The 17,625-nt window shown below is 39.2% G+C and overlaps 1 protein-coding gene across 3 annotated transcripts in view; it reads left to right on the top strand.

Annotated features, from left to right (window-relative positions):
• LOC149300928 (autism susceptibility gene 2 protein-like) overlaps window positions 1-17,625 on the top strand; it is a 668,047-nt gene that overhangs the window by 273,731 nt on the left and 376,691 nt on the right. For all 3 annotated transcript variants that reach the window (XM_089484559.1, XM_089484557.1, XM_089484558.1), the window contains one exon: window positions 5,596-5,631. In XM_089484559.1, coding sequence (XP_089340685.1) covers window positions 5,596-5,631 — 36 coding nt within the window. The remainder of the gene's footprint in view (window positions 1-5,595; window positions 5,632-17,625) is intronic.

The following is a 17,625-nucleotide window of genomic DNA, read 5'->3' on the forward strand; positions in this document are numbered from 1 at the left end:
ATATAAACATAATATAAATGAGAGGTTTTGGTTATATGAATTGGCCAAAGCATAATTAAGCTCACCCGCCACGTCAAGGCACACTCTCAATAGGGTGAGATCCTACTCTCACCTCCTACATAGTGGGCACACAAAGCAGTGTATACTGCTACCAAAACCTTATTAATGTGTTGGGGGAGGTACAATTAAACCTCCTCCCATTTAACCCCTGGACAGCAAGCTGCAACCAGACTGATGAGGAGCCAACAACCTCAAATATGTGCAAACAGGGAAAAGAAAAAATGTCGGTGCGCTAAGCTAGTCTCAGGCTCAAATAATACAAATGTATAATATGAGGCCTACCAAACAGTGTGAGCATGCTGCAAATACAGTGTGTTGGCTGTACAATGTATACAAAAAACAAAATACTGTCTGGCTCCTCATCAGTCTGGTTGCAGCTTGCTGTCCAGGGGTTAAATGGGAGGAGGTTTAATTGTACCTCCCCCAACACATTAATAAGGTTTTGGTAGCAGTATACACTGCTTTGTGTGCCCACTATGTAGGAGGTGAGAGTAGGATCTCACCCTATTGAGAGTGTGCCTTGACGTGGCGGGTGAGCTTAATTATGCTTTGGCCAATTCATATAACCAAAACCTCTCATTTATATTATGTTTATATATTTGTTGCCAACTTTATTAGGGTGAGAAGCGCAGACAGTATTTTGTTTTTTGTTTTTTGTTTTTTATAGTGGTAAATGCATGGTTAGTGATTCAATCTAAACTTAAACATACAGTTACAGATTCTAGACTTCTGAAGAAACTGAATCCTGTTGAAACATTCACTCAACACATTCTCAGAGGGTTTAGAGTTATAATATGATAATTTTAACCCCTTTTAATGCCAAACTAAATTACATAATGTCTTAATAAGGTGTAAAATGCGTCAAGATCATCGTAGAGTTAGTTTTGCTACAACTATAATGTCTTATATTTCCCAACAGAATAAATGCATAGTTACTAGACTTTGGGCAAACATGAAGGGTGTGTACACGAAGATGAAGACACACAACACGAAGAATCTTCGTGTTCATCTTCGTTAATATCGCCAACTAATCTTCCTGGTCCCTTCCCCATCTAGCCTACCTTATCTACGCAGCATCGCAGGGGTTAACGTGAGCGGAAATCTGTAGGTTTGCACGAGGACTTAAAGGTCCGTGCGAGTGACTCTATTGGTTACCTACAGGGGCCTCCTCTGGCATAAACCAATTGGTTGATGCTAGATGAGGCCCCTGCCGGCGACCAATAGAGTTGCTCTTATGGACCTTTAACTCCTGTTCCCTCCCCAGGCCAGGTTTCCACGTCAGGCGTTAAAGGTAGGTGCGGGCTACTCTATTGGTCACCGGCAGGGAGCTCCTCTGGCATCAACCAATTAAGGGGCTCCCTGCAGGCGACCAATAGAGTTGCTTGTGCAGACCTTTAACTCTTGGAGCGGGAAGACCAATGGTGTCCCCAGGCCAAGTTCCGCCATCAGGAGTTAAAGGTCTGTACGAGCGACTCTATTGGTCGCTCGTATGGACCTTTAACTTCTGGAGCAGGGAGACCAATGGTCTCCCCAGGTGGAGTTTTGCCATCAGGAGTTAAAGGTCTGTACAAGCGTCTCTATTGGTCGCTCGTACAGACCTTTAACTTCTGGAGCAGGGAGACCCAGGTGGAGTTTAGCTATCAGGAGTTAAAGGTCCATATGAGCGACTCTATTGGTCACTTGTATGGACCTTTAACTTCTGGAGCAGGGAGACCAATGGTCTCCCCAGGCCAAATTCCGCCATCAGGTTAACACGGTACGCAGCAGCTTTGGCGCCAGGATTTAAAAGGTCCATACAAGCAACTCTATTGGTCGCCGGCACGGCCTCCTCTGCCATCAACCAATGAAGTCCATCAGGAGTTAAAGGTCTGTACGAGCGACTCTATTGGTTGCCCGCAGGGAGGTCCTTCATTGGTTGATGGCAGAGGAGCTCCCTGCCGGCGACCAGTAGATTCACTCGCACAGACCTTTAACTCCTGATGGACTTCATTGGTTGATGGCAGAGGAGGCCGTGCCGGCGACCAATAGAGTTGCTTGTATGGACCTTTTAAATCCTGGCGCCAAAGCTGCTGCGTACCGTGTTAACCCCGTATTAACACAAAAAACAATGAACACAGGAACGGGTGAATATGAAGATTTTTTTTCCCACGAAGATGAACACGAAGAGTTGTCCGGCACTCATGTCGAATAATTATTATATACTTAAAGCTAATGTTTGGGTTCTGTAGGTGTAGCAGTTTTTTTGTTATAAAATGTAAGCTGGCGTTGAAGTTAAAAACATTTGGTTGTCTTCGATCTGTCAATAGTTTCATTTTGTCTCCTCCTATTCATGTGGTTTCATTGATAGATAACACTAACAGTACTGGGTTCACGCCAGCCATTTAGCAGTTTAATCAGAGACAAGTAGCCTGCTGCCAAAACACTTATAATTGATACATTTGTAGCAAACAGTTCAATTGAAACGTTTTGATGTTGCCTCGCCCACTGAGAACAGCAATGCTTCTGGCATTAATTGCATTAACAATCCTGTATTTTTACTTTTGTAAATAATTTAAACTTTCAATTTAAGATGATCTCTACACATTAGACTAGCTTTTTCATGATCTCCTTTACACCTTTACAGTTTATTAATTAAAGCTACTTTGAACCTTTATTTTTTTCTAATTTGGAGGCACAATTGGTTTTTAATCTAGCTGGAAGAATAGTGTTTTTGTGGTTACACTGCATGCCTTACATAATGTGTATGTACATTTTAGGACTTGACGACTTTTTGTGGGTTTGAACCCTGGTGATTGGAATATCCAGCTAGTGGGTCTGATTTCAGCTCACAATAATTTGGTGTGAATGTCTTATTTTTGGACAGGTCATTGAATAATGGTCTTTATTTTTAGTGTCCCTTTGGTGAAAAATAATTAACTGGCCCATTTCTTACTCTCATACACAAGCCATACAAAGTTTGAGCCAGCCTTATGTAGGTCTACCTGGCCTGGACTGGCTACTTGGGACATCGGGCAAATATTTTGTGGGGCAGTGCGATTCCAATTTACTTTTATCGCCATTATAGTGCTCTAATCTGTGACCGTCTACTGAATACAAAGGGTGATGTAAGAATGTATCCATCATACATGGTCACATGCACATTGTTGGCCTAAAACAGTTAGGACCTATTTTAATCACCACTCTTCCTGATGACTATCCTTCCTCCTCTGAAGAAGACCCCCAAGCAGCTGCTCAATTACTTTATATAGCAGCACTGTACCAATGGTAATATGTATGTATGCATCATGTTTTTTTAGTGGCAGAAATTGCATTGCAAGGACCGTTTTTGATTGTTAGCCAAGAGCCACAGAGGTTCTTTATCTACCCATCTGTTTATCGCAAAATACACGATTGTTTTTTTTTTTTAAACTTTTATGTTTGCCGCAGACAGGAGGTATTAAGTATAAGTATACAAGCATACGTATACAAAGACCAAAAAGAAAAAAGATTACAAGATGGTCATAAAGCAGTCGTCAGTGGTACAGTGGTAAATAAGACAAAGTAAGAGCATGATGAGGAGTACGAAGCGGAAGGGACACCGGACACAGCATACAGCCAGGATAACGAACAATACACCGTGTACCGAAGTATACAATTCAAGATACAGGAGTAAAACCTTACAATAGTAAGGCTAGGTTTCCACTTGGGTTTTTGTCCTGCGTTTTTTTTCTTGATGAAAAACGCCAAGAAAACTGCCACTGCATTTTCCTGCGTTTTGGCGTTTTTTTCTGGAGTTTTTTCTGGCGTTTTAGCCTTTCTGTGGAAATTGCTTTTTTTGACCTTAGGCAGTTTTTCCAGCCTTTACAAGTTAGCAGTTTCACCCAGCTAAAAGAGATTAGGATAAATGGCAAGTATCTGCCCCCAATGTCATTTACTTGGTAGACCCCTTTGTCTCTTTTCTGTGGTTTGTAAGGCATGCTTTATTCCGAATGTCTGCTCCTCTAGGAAGATTGGCCCCAAATGATGGTGCAAATTGTTTGCTGTTGCTTTTGGCACGCAGGATCCAGTTGATGCGTCGCGTATGTTTGTTTGTAATGGCATGTTTGTTCCAAATGGTGTAAAATTCAATATGAACCAGTCCAGGACTTTGTTTTGTGTGAAACTGTTTGTTTCCAGCCTATTTCTCGTAGGACACACAGATACCGGGTCCATCCTCTGCATTGTAACTGTGGAAAAAACGCCATAAAAAACGCCAAGGCAATAAACCCACATGGCTTTTTCATGGCGTTTTTTCTCTCCCATAGACTTCTATTGGAGAAAAACGCCAAGATTTCCTTGAAAAAACGCCAGAGTGTCAACATGCTGCGATTTTGAAAAACTGCCACAGAGCCCAAAAAAGCAGAAAAACGCCAAAGAGGACTGAAAAAACGCCAGACAGAAAAACGCCAAGTGGATATGGCATTGTGCGATTTCCTATTGAAAAACAGCTAACATCTGGCTGCTGCGTTTTTCCACAAAAAAAACGCCAGGTGGCGCTATTGGCGTTTTTATGGGCGTTTTTAGCATAAAAAAACCAAGTGGAAACCTAGCCTAATAGAATAAAATAAAAAAAATCAACCTAAACCCGGCAGGGGGTGTCTGCCCAGTAGAATTTGCCGAGAGAACCATCCAGTGTATTGGAACATGGAAAGGAGAGAGGCCCTAGTGGAGGGAGCCAGTGTGGGAATATACGCCGACCATTTAGTAAAGAAGGCACTGGCTTTGGTTTCTCTATGTAGGGAAGATTCGGTCCAATCCATTTGGAAAATATAATTAAGCCGTGACAGAAATACACGATTGTTTAAGGATACAGGATTGTCTGCTGCTTAAAAAGTAGCAATAGTAGATATTTTACTCTCCTACCAAAGAGTCAAAATTACGAAACATCACTTATGGAAATGTGGGGATTTGCAGCTGCCCATGCTAGGCTATACCCAAATGTTCCTTACAACTGCAACCACTAATTATATTTACAACAAGACTTATTTTCCTATGACCCATGGGAATCAATTGGCAAGCAGGTCATATGCTGAAAAAGTCATCCAAACCCTGTAGGATTTTACTGTTTTGAAGTTAGCCTGCTCATTTTTCCCTTTTGCCACTTTGTGGCCACAAGACACTGTAAGTCAGGATCAGGGCAATGAATGTCAGCAAGTCAGGGAAATGGTTTGAAGAGTGTCTGCTTAGTTTCAGTGCAGGGCAAAATGCCATCATTACCCAGCTGCCTGTCAAATAAATTGGCAATTACAGCCATGACAGAAGCTTGGAATTCAGTACATAACATGTAGCTATCCCCACGCTGCTGAGAGATTTGAAGAGAAGGAGAGAGTGGGGGGTGGTAGAATTAAGCAATGTTCTCCTTGTTCCAGTAGCGAATGACAAGGATCAGCATGTTGGTGCTAAGATATAGTGATGAAATAATATGGAAAGTGCTGTAATTAGCTGTGTGGATTGGAACATGTTAAAAACGCAACACTGATTTTCCACCTTTTTTTCTCCTTATGTGTTCTGTTACAGAGTTCAGCTCCTTCCAGCTTGGGAACAGGCTACTTTGTAAGTGCAAATCAACTTTTAACAAAATTACTTATGAAACCATGCCATGACTAATGACAATAAATATGTGTTATGTCAGAACAAGCTAAAATGTTATGTTTACATGGTTCTGTTATCATGCTTTAGCCTACTATGATTTGGAACTGATATGCATGATATATATGTAGTAGATGCTTTCAATCGGGGGAGAGGATGTGAACGGAAGCTCCGACATTTTGCGGAAGTTCACCCAGAGGTTACTTTAGGCAAGAGGGTGCAGCCTCCAGGTACACCGCCTCCCCAATCCTCTAATCATGGGAGAGGATGAGCCTGGAAGCGCTGCCATTTTGCAAAAGTTTACCAGAGGTCATGTGCCTGTCCCATTGTGTATGGAGACGCGTACAAAGAACGAAGGCTTTTTGGAGCAGCGGAGGAAGGCAGAAGAGAGAAGATAGAGTAAAGCGGACAGAAAAACAAGATGCAAGATAAGAAGCAGAGCTGTGTGGCACAGGGACATGGAAGCAGTTATAAGCAGAGAGAGTTATAAGGTCCCTCTATATTCCAGGGGTTCTAAACTAGAAAAAATAAAGTCACACAAGAACACAAGAAAAATAGTCATTTTTACCAACTTCCATGCAGATACCCTTCTTTTCTTTTTATTGGGGGTTGTTTCATTTAATTTACTGGTTGGATGTGTAAGTGCTGGAACCTAGGCATGATGGGACTGTGATTGCTGTTAGCAATCACACTCCTATCATGCCAAGTCAGCCAGTACATGCTGAAACCTAGCTAGCTGCCCCCCTTGTGTATTGATGCTGCCAGCAATATGGGGTCTGCACATCACTTACAGCCACCCTGTACCAGCATGTACTGGCTGCCTGGGTATGATAGGAGTGTGATTGCTGTTAGCAATCACACTCCTATTATGCCAAGTAATATTGCTAATTTTTTGTCCAATTGTGGTGTGTTACCTACTTTTATTAAAAATGCGAGTTTTTATTATTATTTTTAAAGGTGGGGGGTCATTTTCGGTTTTGGCTAAGTGAACCGTCAATGTTTTGGTCCAGAATTTTCATTTTGGTGCATCGTAGAATAAATAGAACTATTTCATTTTTAATTATCCTGAGTCCTGAATTTGTAGTCACAACACTTTCTAGGCCCAGAAATCAGTGAGAGGAAAAGTAAAGGTTTTGTGTCATTTACTTTATTTTAATCTGCATATTTTATTAAAGGCCATATTTTCTCACATTGAAAAATGAGTGCGGACACTCCTGGGGTAGACAGTGAGAAGGGGGGGGTAGGGAGAGGGTAGCTAGTGAGAATGGGGGTAGGGAGAGGGTAGCTAGTAAGAAGGGGGTAGGGAGAGGGTAGCTGTTGGGAAGGGGGGGTAGGGAGAGTGTAGCTAGTGTGAAGGGGGCGGTAGGGAGAGGGTAGCTAGTGAGAAGGGGGCGATAGGGAGAGAGTAGCTAGTGAGAAGGGGGGTAGGGAGAGGGTAGATAGTGTGAGAAGGAAGGATAGGGAGGGGGTAGATAGTAAGAAAGTGTGAGAGGGGGTAGATAGTGTGAGAAGGGGGAGAGGGGGTAGATAGTGTGAGAGATGGGGAGAAAGTGGGGATCTGATGGGGAAAAATGCTGCCCCTCCAGATTTTTAGGGGTTCCTACACCCATGGTCCTAAGTACTGATCCTTTATTACTCTTCCATACACCCTGTGACAATATACTCTGTGATACTGAATTCATATATTGGATAAAAGTACATAAGACATTAAATCTAATACTGCAAACTGTTCTATATCTTTCTATAACAACTGGACACACATACATAAAATCTATTATTTAACATATAAGTTTTAGTTTAGAAGATACATAGAAACATAACATTTTCTACAGATGATTTTGAACTGTGTTGAATAAGGGTTACATTTACCACAATTAATTGAATAGGAATTCTCCCATCTACTGCAAATGGAAAAAAATGGCATAACATGGAGTAATACATTTTCCCCCTAATATATCTCTGTTATATATCTCTGTTTTTAATTTCATTTTTTCAATTGTAATCTATGTGAATGGATTGCTATTATATTTGTAGAAAATGTTATACTTCCATGTATCAACTAAATTAAGGAGCAAACATAAGAATTACGGTACTAAGGAATACTATTATTTTAAATTTTCTCCTGAATATCAGGTTCTGGGGAAGTTTTTAAAAGTTTGATAAGCTGTAAAAAAACATTATTTGTGTTTTTGAGTGAGTCATTATGTATTTGGGTCATGTTTAACAGATCAGATGTGATCTTCCAGTCCAGTACTGACATAGAAGGTTGCTATTGAGGACCCTATGTTGTTGTTCCATAAAAAGTATCTAATCCTCAGGTTAATTATTATTTCTAATGGTGCATTTAAGGTAGGTGAAGTGACTTTTAGCGAATTGATCATTTACGTGTAATAGAGCCAATTAAAATATGCCATATATTTTATGCCACAAACATTTACATATTGATTATTACCAACTTCCACATTGCCTTGTGTGTTCTTGGTCTGTTGGATCAGAGTAAGTGCACTTTAAAGGGTCTTCACTATCCTGGGATGGTGCTTCAACTAGGCTGGTTTTGCTAGTTCTTCTTCCAAGAAGTGGCACTGAATTAGGCCAATTCTGTTTAACAAAGGCTGGTTTTGCTAGTTCTTCTTCCAAGAAGTGGTACTGAATTAGGCCAATTCTGTTTAACGAAGGCTGGTTTTGCTAGTTCTTCTTCCAAGAAGTGGTACTGAATTAGGTCAATTCTGTTTAACAAAGTAAAATACCTAGCACCACATTATATATATATATATAAATATAGATATATATATAATATATATAAATATACTGTATATATATATATATATATCTAAAATGGATGTTTTGGCGTATGTCTCACTATTAAGTTAAAATCTCAATTGAAATCCGTGGAATAAAAATCAGAACTGCTGGATTTGTAGGACAAAAAGCCAAATCTTTAGACTATCATTGAAATCTGGAAGTCAGCAGGTATGAATTCTGTAAACAAGTGTATTTCTTTCATTTAGTCTGTGGGAAATAATTGCTGCTGTAGTGCCTGTAAATTACTTTTACAGTCGGTCTTTTATTTGTTTATTTCATATTTGCAAATATAGTGTAATATTCAGCTGTTTCTTAGATTTGTATATCTCTGTAAAATTTAAAGGCAAAACAGTATAAATATCAGATTTTAATCCAAATTCTTATTTGTAAAACAACCCAAAAGAGATTTTAATCCAAATTCTTATTTGTAAGACAACCCAAGCTGTGTATAAATGAAAGCGCAATCAGTGCAGTTTTCATATAGTCATATCTCAGAAACTGGGTGAACATAAGACAAGCCATCTGTTAGTCTTGAGAACAAGTTGGCTACTTGCCATTGATCCCAACTTCTGGAGAGTTTGTTTTAAACCCCGCTTAAAAATAACTCTACCTATCTATCAATATTTCAGGTATCAATCTGTTCCTTGAAAACAGAGAACATACCCATGTCCACTATCTAAATGCATAAAACTATTTGGTTCTAAATCCAAAAGTACAAAGTTTCCAATGCACTTTTTTAGGATTCTACACAGACACTTGCACATAAGGTATCTCCGTTTTAGATTCCTAATCTTCTGTCGGGCTCCCCTTTGTGCATTTCCCTGCTAATGTATACATAGGTTTGATACTAATTTATACTGCAAGTCTGGAATTGCATGATTATTCCAGCTACATACCACTGTTTAAACATTGTTTTATCTAATCAATGCATCATTTCTTGTGTGATAGTGTGTGTCTCTGTATGTAAGTGTGTACGCATGTCACTTCATGATAAGTTTAATTTTATTTTTATGAATCGTAATATAACATAATGGATGTGGTTTTGTTGGGGGGCAGCATTTCATTTTTGGTCCCAGGCAGCACAATTTCTTGGCTCGGCCCTTTGGGAACACCACAAGAATTGTTGATGCAACCAGCATTAATTTAGCTACCTATAAAGTTAAGATGGTCAGAATAAACAGAAAAGAACTAGCTTGCATAGATACAGATATACTATTTTTCCTATTTTAAATACTTTATAGGATTAAGAAATCTGAACTAAATATATTTTCCCCAAAATATGCTTTTGCCTAGGGAGCAGAGCCTCCATAGCATACCTACTTGTGCCATGTATCCTTAATGATGACATCATTTTTAAACAACATCATATCCTGGTGCTTAGCAGAGGGTGCAGTGGGCACTGAGTTAAGTACCCATAGGTCATGTAGGATAAATTCCCCCTGTAGATATAACTGAAATTAGAGATTCTTATGATTCAAATAGCTCATTGTGAAAAACTACTTGAGAAAAGAAGTGTCAACATTGACTAACCTTTGATATGAGATGATAAGTCCCATAATCATCTGCATGTCACTTGTACTTTATCGGCTGTCAAAGTATTATGGGGATTTTATAACTTGTATAAAATATTGCATAAAAATTAGAGATGCTGGCCACTCACAAAAAAAATCTCATCAAAGTGACATCTTTTAAGTTTATTACTTTTCCGATTTGAGTTAAAGATGGAGTTATGTTTGAAGATAAAATATCATGCAATAAAAAATAATTACAATTTTAATTAAATTTGGTATTATTTTTACAAGTGTGTGAAATGGGGTTATATTTCAGGAGAGTTTTGCATTAAAATATCCTGATTTGAAAATGAATGGGCAAAATATCATAAAATTTAAATTTGACACTAAATACTAATCCCTCTCTTTAAAGGAACAGTCACATTTTTTGTGACTAATATATTGAAATAAAAATTATGTCAGCATGTTTTCTTTTAGAGACACTATAGAAGGCTGCTTGGCTTCTCTCCTTTAAGGGTGCAATGGCACAGACAGGTATTTTTGTTTTCATTTGGTCCTGATCCCCAATGATTAGAAGATATTGGACCTCTGCTCATGCTCAAGGACTGAGTTTCTTAACATTTCTTTTTTAATTCTTGAGTGATCCTTCTGCTGTTTACCTGGATCAGTCATATTTATCTAAAGGTAGTAGTCAATTCTCCTTAAAGAGGAACTTTCACAATCTATTTTTGTTACTTGGAATTCAGAACAATTTTCATAATATTGCATCTATCTGGTGTGAAAAAAATGTTAGTTTAATTAAATAACTTGGATTTTAATAGTTATTTACTTTTGTATGCGTTCTGATTTTGAAGCATTGTGGCAGACAATAAAGTGCCTCAGTCATAATATCCCAGGGGGCAATCTGACAAATTAAGGTCTATAGGAAAAGGATTTAACCCCTTAAGGACAATGGGCGGTCCCTAAACCCATGGAAAATAATGCATTTTGAGCCCGTACATGTACAGGCTTTGTCATTAAGGGGTTAAATAGGACTTCATTAGCTCCATCCGCAAAGCAATCAATGAAGTGTGGTTTGTATGTGATTACGTACAAATTCTTAACTTTAGGGGAAGTGAGATTGTGTGGTAACCAATAGGCCCAAGTCGGCAATTAGAAAAATGGTGATCATGGGCACCAATGACACCAAAGTTTAATTTTGTTACATCAAAAACTAAAGAAGGTCTTCATTGATTTGTATGTAGTACAATGCATTGGAGTCCATGGAAAAAGACCACAATATACATTTATTGTAAAAATAGAGCTGAAGTGGACCTTTAACATACTAGATTTATTTGTATACTATGACCATTTCTGTGCAAAACCCTTTAGTAGAATTTTCTTTCTTATTTAGACAGACAAAGAGCCTTATTAACTTATGTGCAATAAATATACACCAGATGTCTTGTGGTGTAGACTACGAAAGAAATTCAGTTTGACATATGTTTATAATAAATATGATTATTACATTATCCTGCAATATGGCAAAACCCCTGATTACACATCCATGTTTATGCCTTTAACCGTACATGATTTTGAGCTCATTTAGTGTGGGAAGAAACCATTTATGGTTTGCAGTAAAAATCAAAACATTTCAACAAAGACAAGACAGCATAATATTTAGTTTATCATATTCCTTAATAGAATAGCTCAAAGAAGGTGGCATGATGAAAATTGTTGTAAAAGCATAGATTAACAAATCAGCAGAAGCTGATTGTTGTTGACTGGTTCAGGACAGCCTTTGTAAGAGAACTTCATGACAGGGAAAAATAGATAATACTGACTTGTCCACTCTGAGACATAGATATCAGCTTCCCTAACGTGAACTTAAACGTAAAATAATTATGTTTAAAAAATAATTACGACGATTTCCTTTAACAGGACACTCCATTGTCCCGGACAGCATACTCAACAAAGAATGCATATTAAAGTATTTTGTAACTATTTTATATGCATTCAGTTAAGCTCAACACAAAATCCTCTTACCTTTCCGAGAAGCTGCAGCTCCAGGGTTGCAGCACAACACCTCATCTGTTGTCTGACATTTTGTTTCACTGATTTGCTACTTGAAACAGAAAATCAGTAGCAGGAAAGCAATCGCATTGTGTTGTTATATGGCAGAGGATGTGTGTTCCTGCAAGCCAGGAGCTTATTCAATTAACTACATATTGAACGACCATAGTGGCCCATTGTGCTCCTTCTAGCAGAAAAACCTTGAATGGTCTACCTTTATGGTTTATGAGTTCTGTCGTCTTCATGCAGCTCAAAGTTTTACAAATAACCCCCTCTATTTTCCTTGCTTGTTATGACAAATTGGTGTCTAGCTCAATAAGGTATTGCTTATGTAAGGCAATAATGCTGCCTTGTGCCTTGAACTGGAAGCAACACATAAATGCAAATGAAAGAAAAGGGATGACATTGAAAAATAAACTAAAATATGTCATATTTACAGACATACTTCATTTTAATTGTGTTGGATATTTATGTGAAAGCTATATGACATCTATCTCACATGCACAGTGATATTTATTGGGATATGCGTCATCTTTAATGAATGGCTTCATGATGTTGCCAAAAAATGAGTAGATGGAGTTTGAACTGGGGTATTTCACTGTGTCACGATTCAACTATGCAGTATAATATATGGCTGCAAGGACACCCAACAATGCTTACATCATACATAGTGCATGCAGGAGATAATATTTATCTGCACTTAAGTATATGCAGTACTGTTATCTCTGTCCTCAAAACACCCATAGGTAGTAGAATTTTGTTTTCTTTTTTCATTCTTAAATGATTCCTTAAAGTCTAATAAATCAACAGTTGTCATTAAGGCGGGCTGTCCCATGGAGATGGTGAGGCAACTGTTCCCTGGGCAAATCAGAATTATCCAAGGGCCTGTCAGATTTCAGCAACAAGGACTGGCCTGGCGTAAGCCTTAACAATACCTGGGAACTTCTGAGCTCCAGATACCTGGAGCCTTTCCTTGCGGGAAGGGGAAATGGGCAGGGAACAGGGCGTGTCAAGACCCAGCTCCTACGACCCGGAGGATTCAGGCATTAACCTGGAGAACCAGAGAAACGGTGCTTTACCTGGAGAGTTCCCAGGTATGGCCTTAACACTGGGATGACCTGCTGTGGAAGGTAACATCAGCAGGGTCACATAACATGACATTCTATGGTCTTGCTGTATTAGAGTAGCATCCATCCCATAGTACACCAGGCACGATAGGAGAGAATGACTGTGTTTAGTCCTACCCCTACATGTTGCTAACCCTTTTTCAACCACACCGCCAGGGTTTTTTAATCAACCCTTTTAAATTTCCATGTATGTGACCTGTCTGACGACAACAACAAACATAGAATAGGTGTATTAGAACTGCTCCTTAGCAGATGCTTGTGAGCATTCGGTGACCCTATGCTTAATAATATGGAATCAATAAAAGTAAACATTAATACTGACACATGTCTAATCAGTACATATACAATATAGGCAAACTTTGTTTAATTCTGTTATCATAAATATAGAATTAGATATATTTGAATTTGTGACCATAGGATTACTAGTACCTGACCATGAGATTTGACTTTTATGTCATTGTTAAAATGTTATATATATTTTTTTTCAAATTCTTTTTTATTGAGGATGTCAAACAAAATGTCAGAGATTTTACAGAAAATAAAGTTACATCAGAGGATTCAACATGTTTTGGTACTAAGAGGCCCAAAGTGTGCCAAGAAAATGTCCACCACACCATTACACCACCACCAGCCTACAAGGCAGGATGGATCCATGCTTTCATGTTGTTTACGACAAAGTCTGACCCTGCCATCTGAATGTCGCACCTGGATGGTATTCTGCATTACTTTGGTTGTAAAGAGTGGTTATTTGAGTTACTGTTGCCTGTCATTGCGGACCAGTCTGCCCATTCTTCTCTAACCTCTGATATCAACAAGGCATTTTCATTGCCGCTCATTGGATATTTTACTGGATGCAGTGTTGTTGAGGACTGTAGGTTAGATTCAGTTGTTTAATAGAGGGTATGGGACACCAGTGGATAGACTGGGGTAACAAATGCATCAATGCAGTGTACGTACACATGGTCAGCCCTACCACATAGGAAGCTTAGGTAGGGCTTAGGTATAGGAGCACCACCACCAGTTTAACTGTTACTCTCTACAGGAATATTTTTCCATCAAAACTATAAGAAAATAAATAAAAAGATTGATAAAAATAAATTAGGAAGCAGATTAACAGCTAATATAGATCATTTTATTTGGTTAGTTTTTAGACTCCCTCTTGCCTGGCACCTTCACTGAGCCAGTACTTAAGTTGACTGGAGGTGAATATACCACCTGGCAAGCAGCAGTAAATGTATTTGACAGATGTATATGGGGGAATCTGCAGAATCTGTTTATGCATTTGCAATTAGGACCTCATGAAAATTTTAATGGAGCACTCAGCTATCATATGCATTAAATTAAATGTGATGGCTGGAGTATCCCTTTAATGGGGTCACCTTGGCCCTTCTTCTTCATAGTTCACTGGGAAATCTGGGGGGCAAAATGTTTCCACTTACCTCCAGCTCTTGTTTTGAGGAATAAAACCTTACAAAATAGTGCTTTCAATTTATTTGTTTTCATCTAAGCAAAATCCTTTGAACAACCACTTTTATTCTGTTGTGGTATTTACTTAGCAGAATTCAACATCAACTTGAAAAGAACGATGCTTTGCGATGGTAACAATTAAGACACAAGCAATGCTTAGAAATAGGCTCAGAGCTTATTATGAAACATTTATGTCGGCTCAGAATTGCTGTCTGATACAATGTAGGGCACACTAGATTGAATTACTTCATTGAACCACTGCTGTCCCCTGTTAATGGTAAATGTACGGATACAGCGGTCTTTCCTGGCAACATCTCAGATATTTACCCCCTGCTGTTTTTCAATTCAAACCTTTGATGAAAATATTCCCAGCACTTTCTTAAAGCAGACACCCAACTGTCTTTCTTGACAAAAGCAAGGTCTCTAAATCAGATCGTGACAATTTGTGACACAGCAGTCTATCCAAATCACCTTTTGCCTATCTTTGTGTCGCTATAGTTTTTTGTTTTTTTTTAAAAAGGGTAAAAAAAAAAAAGTCCAGTACAGAGATATTATGCTCAGAGGGATGGTGCAATGGTGCAAAAGTACCGTATTTGCTCAATTATAAGACGACCCTGATTATAAGACAACCCCCCAAATCTGAATATTAATTTAGGAAAAAAAGAAAAAGCCTGAATAAAAGACGACCCTATAGGAAAAAAGTTTTACCAGTAAATGTTAATTCATCTAAACTATTTTTTTTTAATAAAAGCTATGATTGAGAAAAATATTTTGGTTTTATTTCCTTCTATTTTCCAACTTGCCCCCCAGTTATGCACATCTGCCCCAGAAATGCCTTTTAACTCTCTAAATGCCACTGTGCCCCATGATATGCCTTTTAACCCTCTAAATGCCACGGTGCCCCATGATATGCCTTTTAACCCTATATGCCACTCTGCCCCATGATATGCCTTTTGACCCCCTATGTGCCACTCTGCCTCCAGAAATGCCTTATACCCCTATATGCCACTATGGCATTTAGAGGGTTAAAAGGCATATTATGGGGAAGAGTGGCATATAGGGAGGTTTAAGGCATTCAGGAGGAAGAGTGGCGTATAGAGGGTTAAAAAGGCATTTCTGGAGGCAGAGTGGCATTAAGGGGGTTAAAAGGCATTTCACAGAGCACTCCAGAAATGCCTTATGCCCCCCATTTAACACCCCCCCGCCCCCCCAAACTTACCGGTCCTTCTGACTTCCCTGTCATGTAGCCGGGGCAGCGTGTAGATCCCACGCACTTCTGCTGCAGCCGGAAGGAGGCGTGGCTGGCAGCGGGGGTTTGTCTCCTTCCATCACGCAGACCTTCCCCGACTGTCAGAGATCTCTGACAGCCGGGGAAGGTCTGCACGATGGACGCAGACAACCCCCGCTGCTAGGCACACCTCCTTCCTGCTGCAGCGGAAGTTGTCTACGCGAATCGCATAGACATCTACACGCTGCCCCAGCTACACACCGGGGACTCAGAAGTACCAGTAAGTGGGGCGGGGGGGGGGGGACAGGATGGAACCAGGTCCCCTGCAGCTGCAGTATCTTGATCTTAGTCGTCTCATAGTCAGACCTATTTGAGGTCTGATTATAAGACCCCGATTATAAGACGAGGGGTATTTTTCAGAGAATTTGCTCGGAAAAAAACCTTATCTTATAATCGAGCAAATACGGTAATTAAGTAGCTATTTATGTTATATACTATAATATATTATAGTCTATACTATAATATTATAGACTACAAAGGGTGATTATTAAAATGAAAAAAACATTTACTTAAAGAAAACCATATGCAATATATAAATAATTGCTTTTAAAAAATATGTGATTTCTATATGTAATGCCCTTTTTGATAACTGCAGTAACAAACCCTGAAAAGTAAGATGACTGTTGGCCTTATAATATGATAGAAAATCATGTAGCTCTCAGGCAGGTAAATTAATGTTAGGAGGAAACTTTAAAAATATGTAAACAGTATATATATTTTGACATATGTTGCAGTTGACTTTGTTTCCCTAGAAAGCAAGCAAAATTGGGAGCCATTAGTGATCCAAATAAATGTGAAGATAAAATTCACTGTTAGCAAAGTGTTGATGAATTATTTAACATGCTAAAGGTCTGTAAAGGTCAAAGGTACCATGCCTTCTGGCTTTAGAACATTGTAATGACACGGGTATTAATCATATGGTCACTACAAGTATGTCAAAAATATGATTGTTACGAGGGACCATAGCATTGTGAACAGTGGCGTAACTACAGGGGTCACAGTGGTTGCAGCTGTGACAGGGCCATGCCAAAGATGGCACAGATAAGCTGGGGCAAAGATGGCACAAACAGGCTGTTTGGGGGTTAGGATAGCACTGATAAGCTGCTCGGGGCAAAAGCCACTCACAAGCTGTTTGGGGCAAAGGTGGCACTCACATGCTGTTTAGGGAAAAGGTGGTAAAGTTGATGGTAAAGTTCAGGGGGGGGGGCAATTTTACCACCAGGGCCCTGTGATTTCTAGTTGGTTGTGAACGACTTCTACTTGGTAAAAAAAACCGATACTATGGCTTCAGAACAATCTAAAATACTGCTGCTTGACTAGCTTGTTGACATTAAACTAATACAGTCTCTTACAATGACAAAAATAAAAACTGGGACATTTTGTTGTCAGCAACTAAGTAGCGGTTTGTGTTTATGATGTGTGTTCACCTCAATTATTCAATATTAGTGGGGTTGTTCTCCCCTACACTTACTGGTATACTGGTATGTATATCAAGTATTTCATGTGTGTTCATTAGTTCCTGTGTGAGTTACAGGCAAGATACCCAGTACTTCCAACGGTTCAGTGCCACCTTTTCTAGCCAGACTTTGGACACTAAGGGATAGTGCCAGCCTGGACTGATGCCAGAGGACCCGTACATGAAGCCAGACTCATTTTCTTATTTTTGCTATACTTGGCTTGTGTTACCTGCTAATTACCTGCTAGATATAAG

This window comes from Sceloporus occidentalis, unplaced genomic scaffold (genome assembly GCF_023333645.1).
Source record: "Sceloporus occidentalis isolate IW3139 unplaced genomic scaffold, rSceOcc1.0.p SCAF_22, whole genome shotgun sequence".
In the NCBI taxonomy this organism is placed as follows: domain Eukaryota; kingdom Metazoa; phylum Chordata; class Lepidosauria; order Squamata; family Phrynosomatidae; genus Sceloporus; species Sceloporus occidentalis.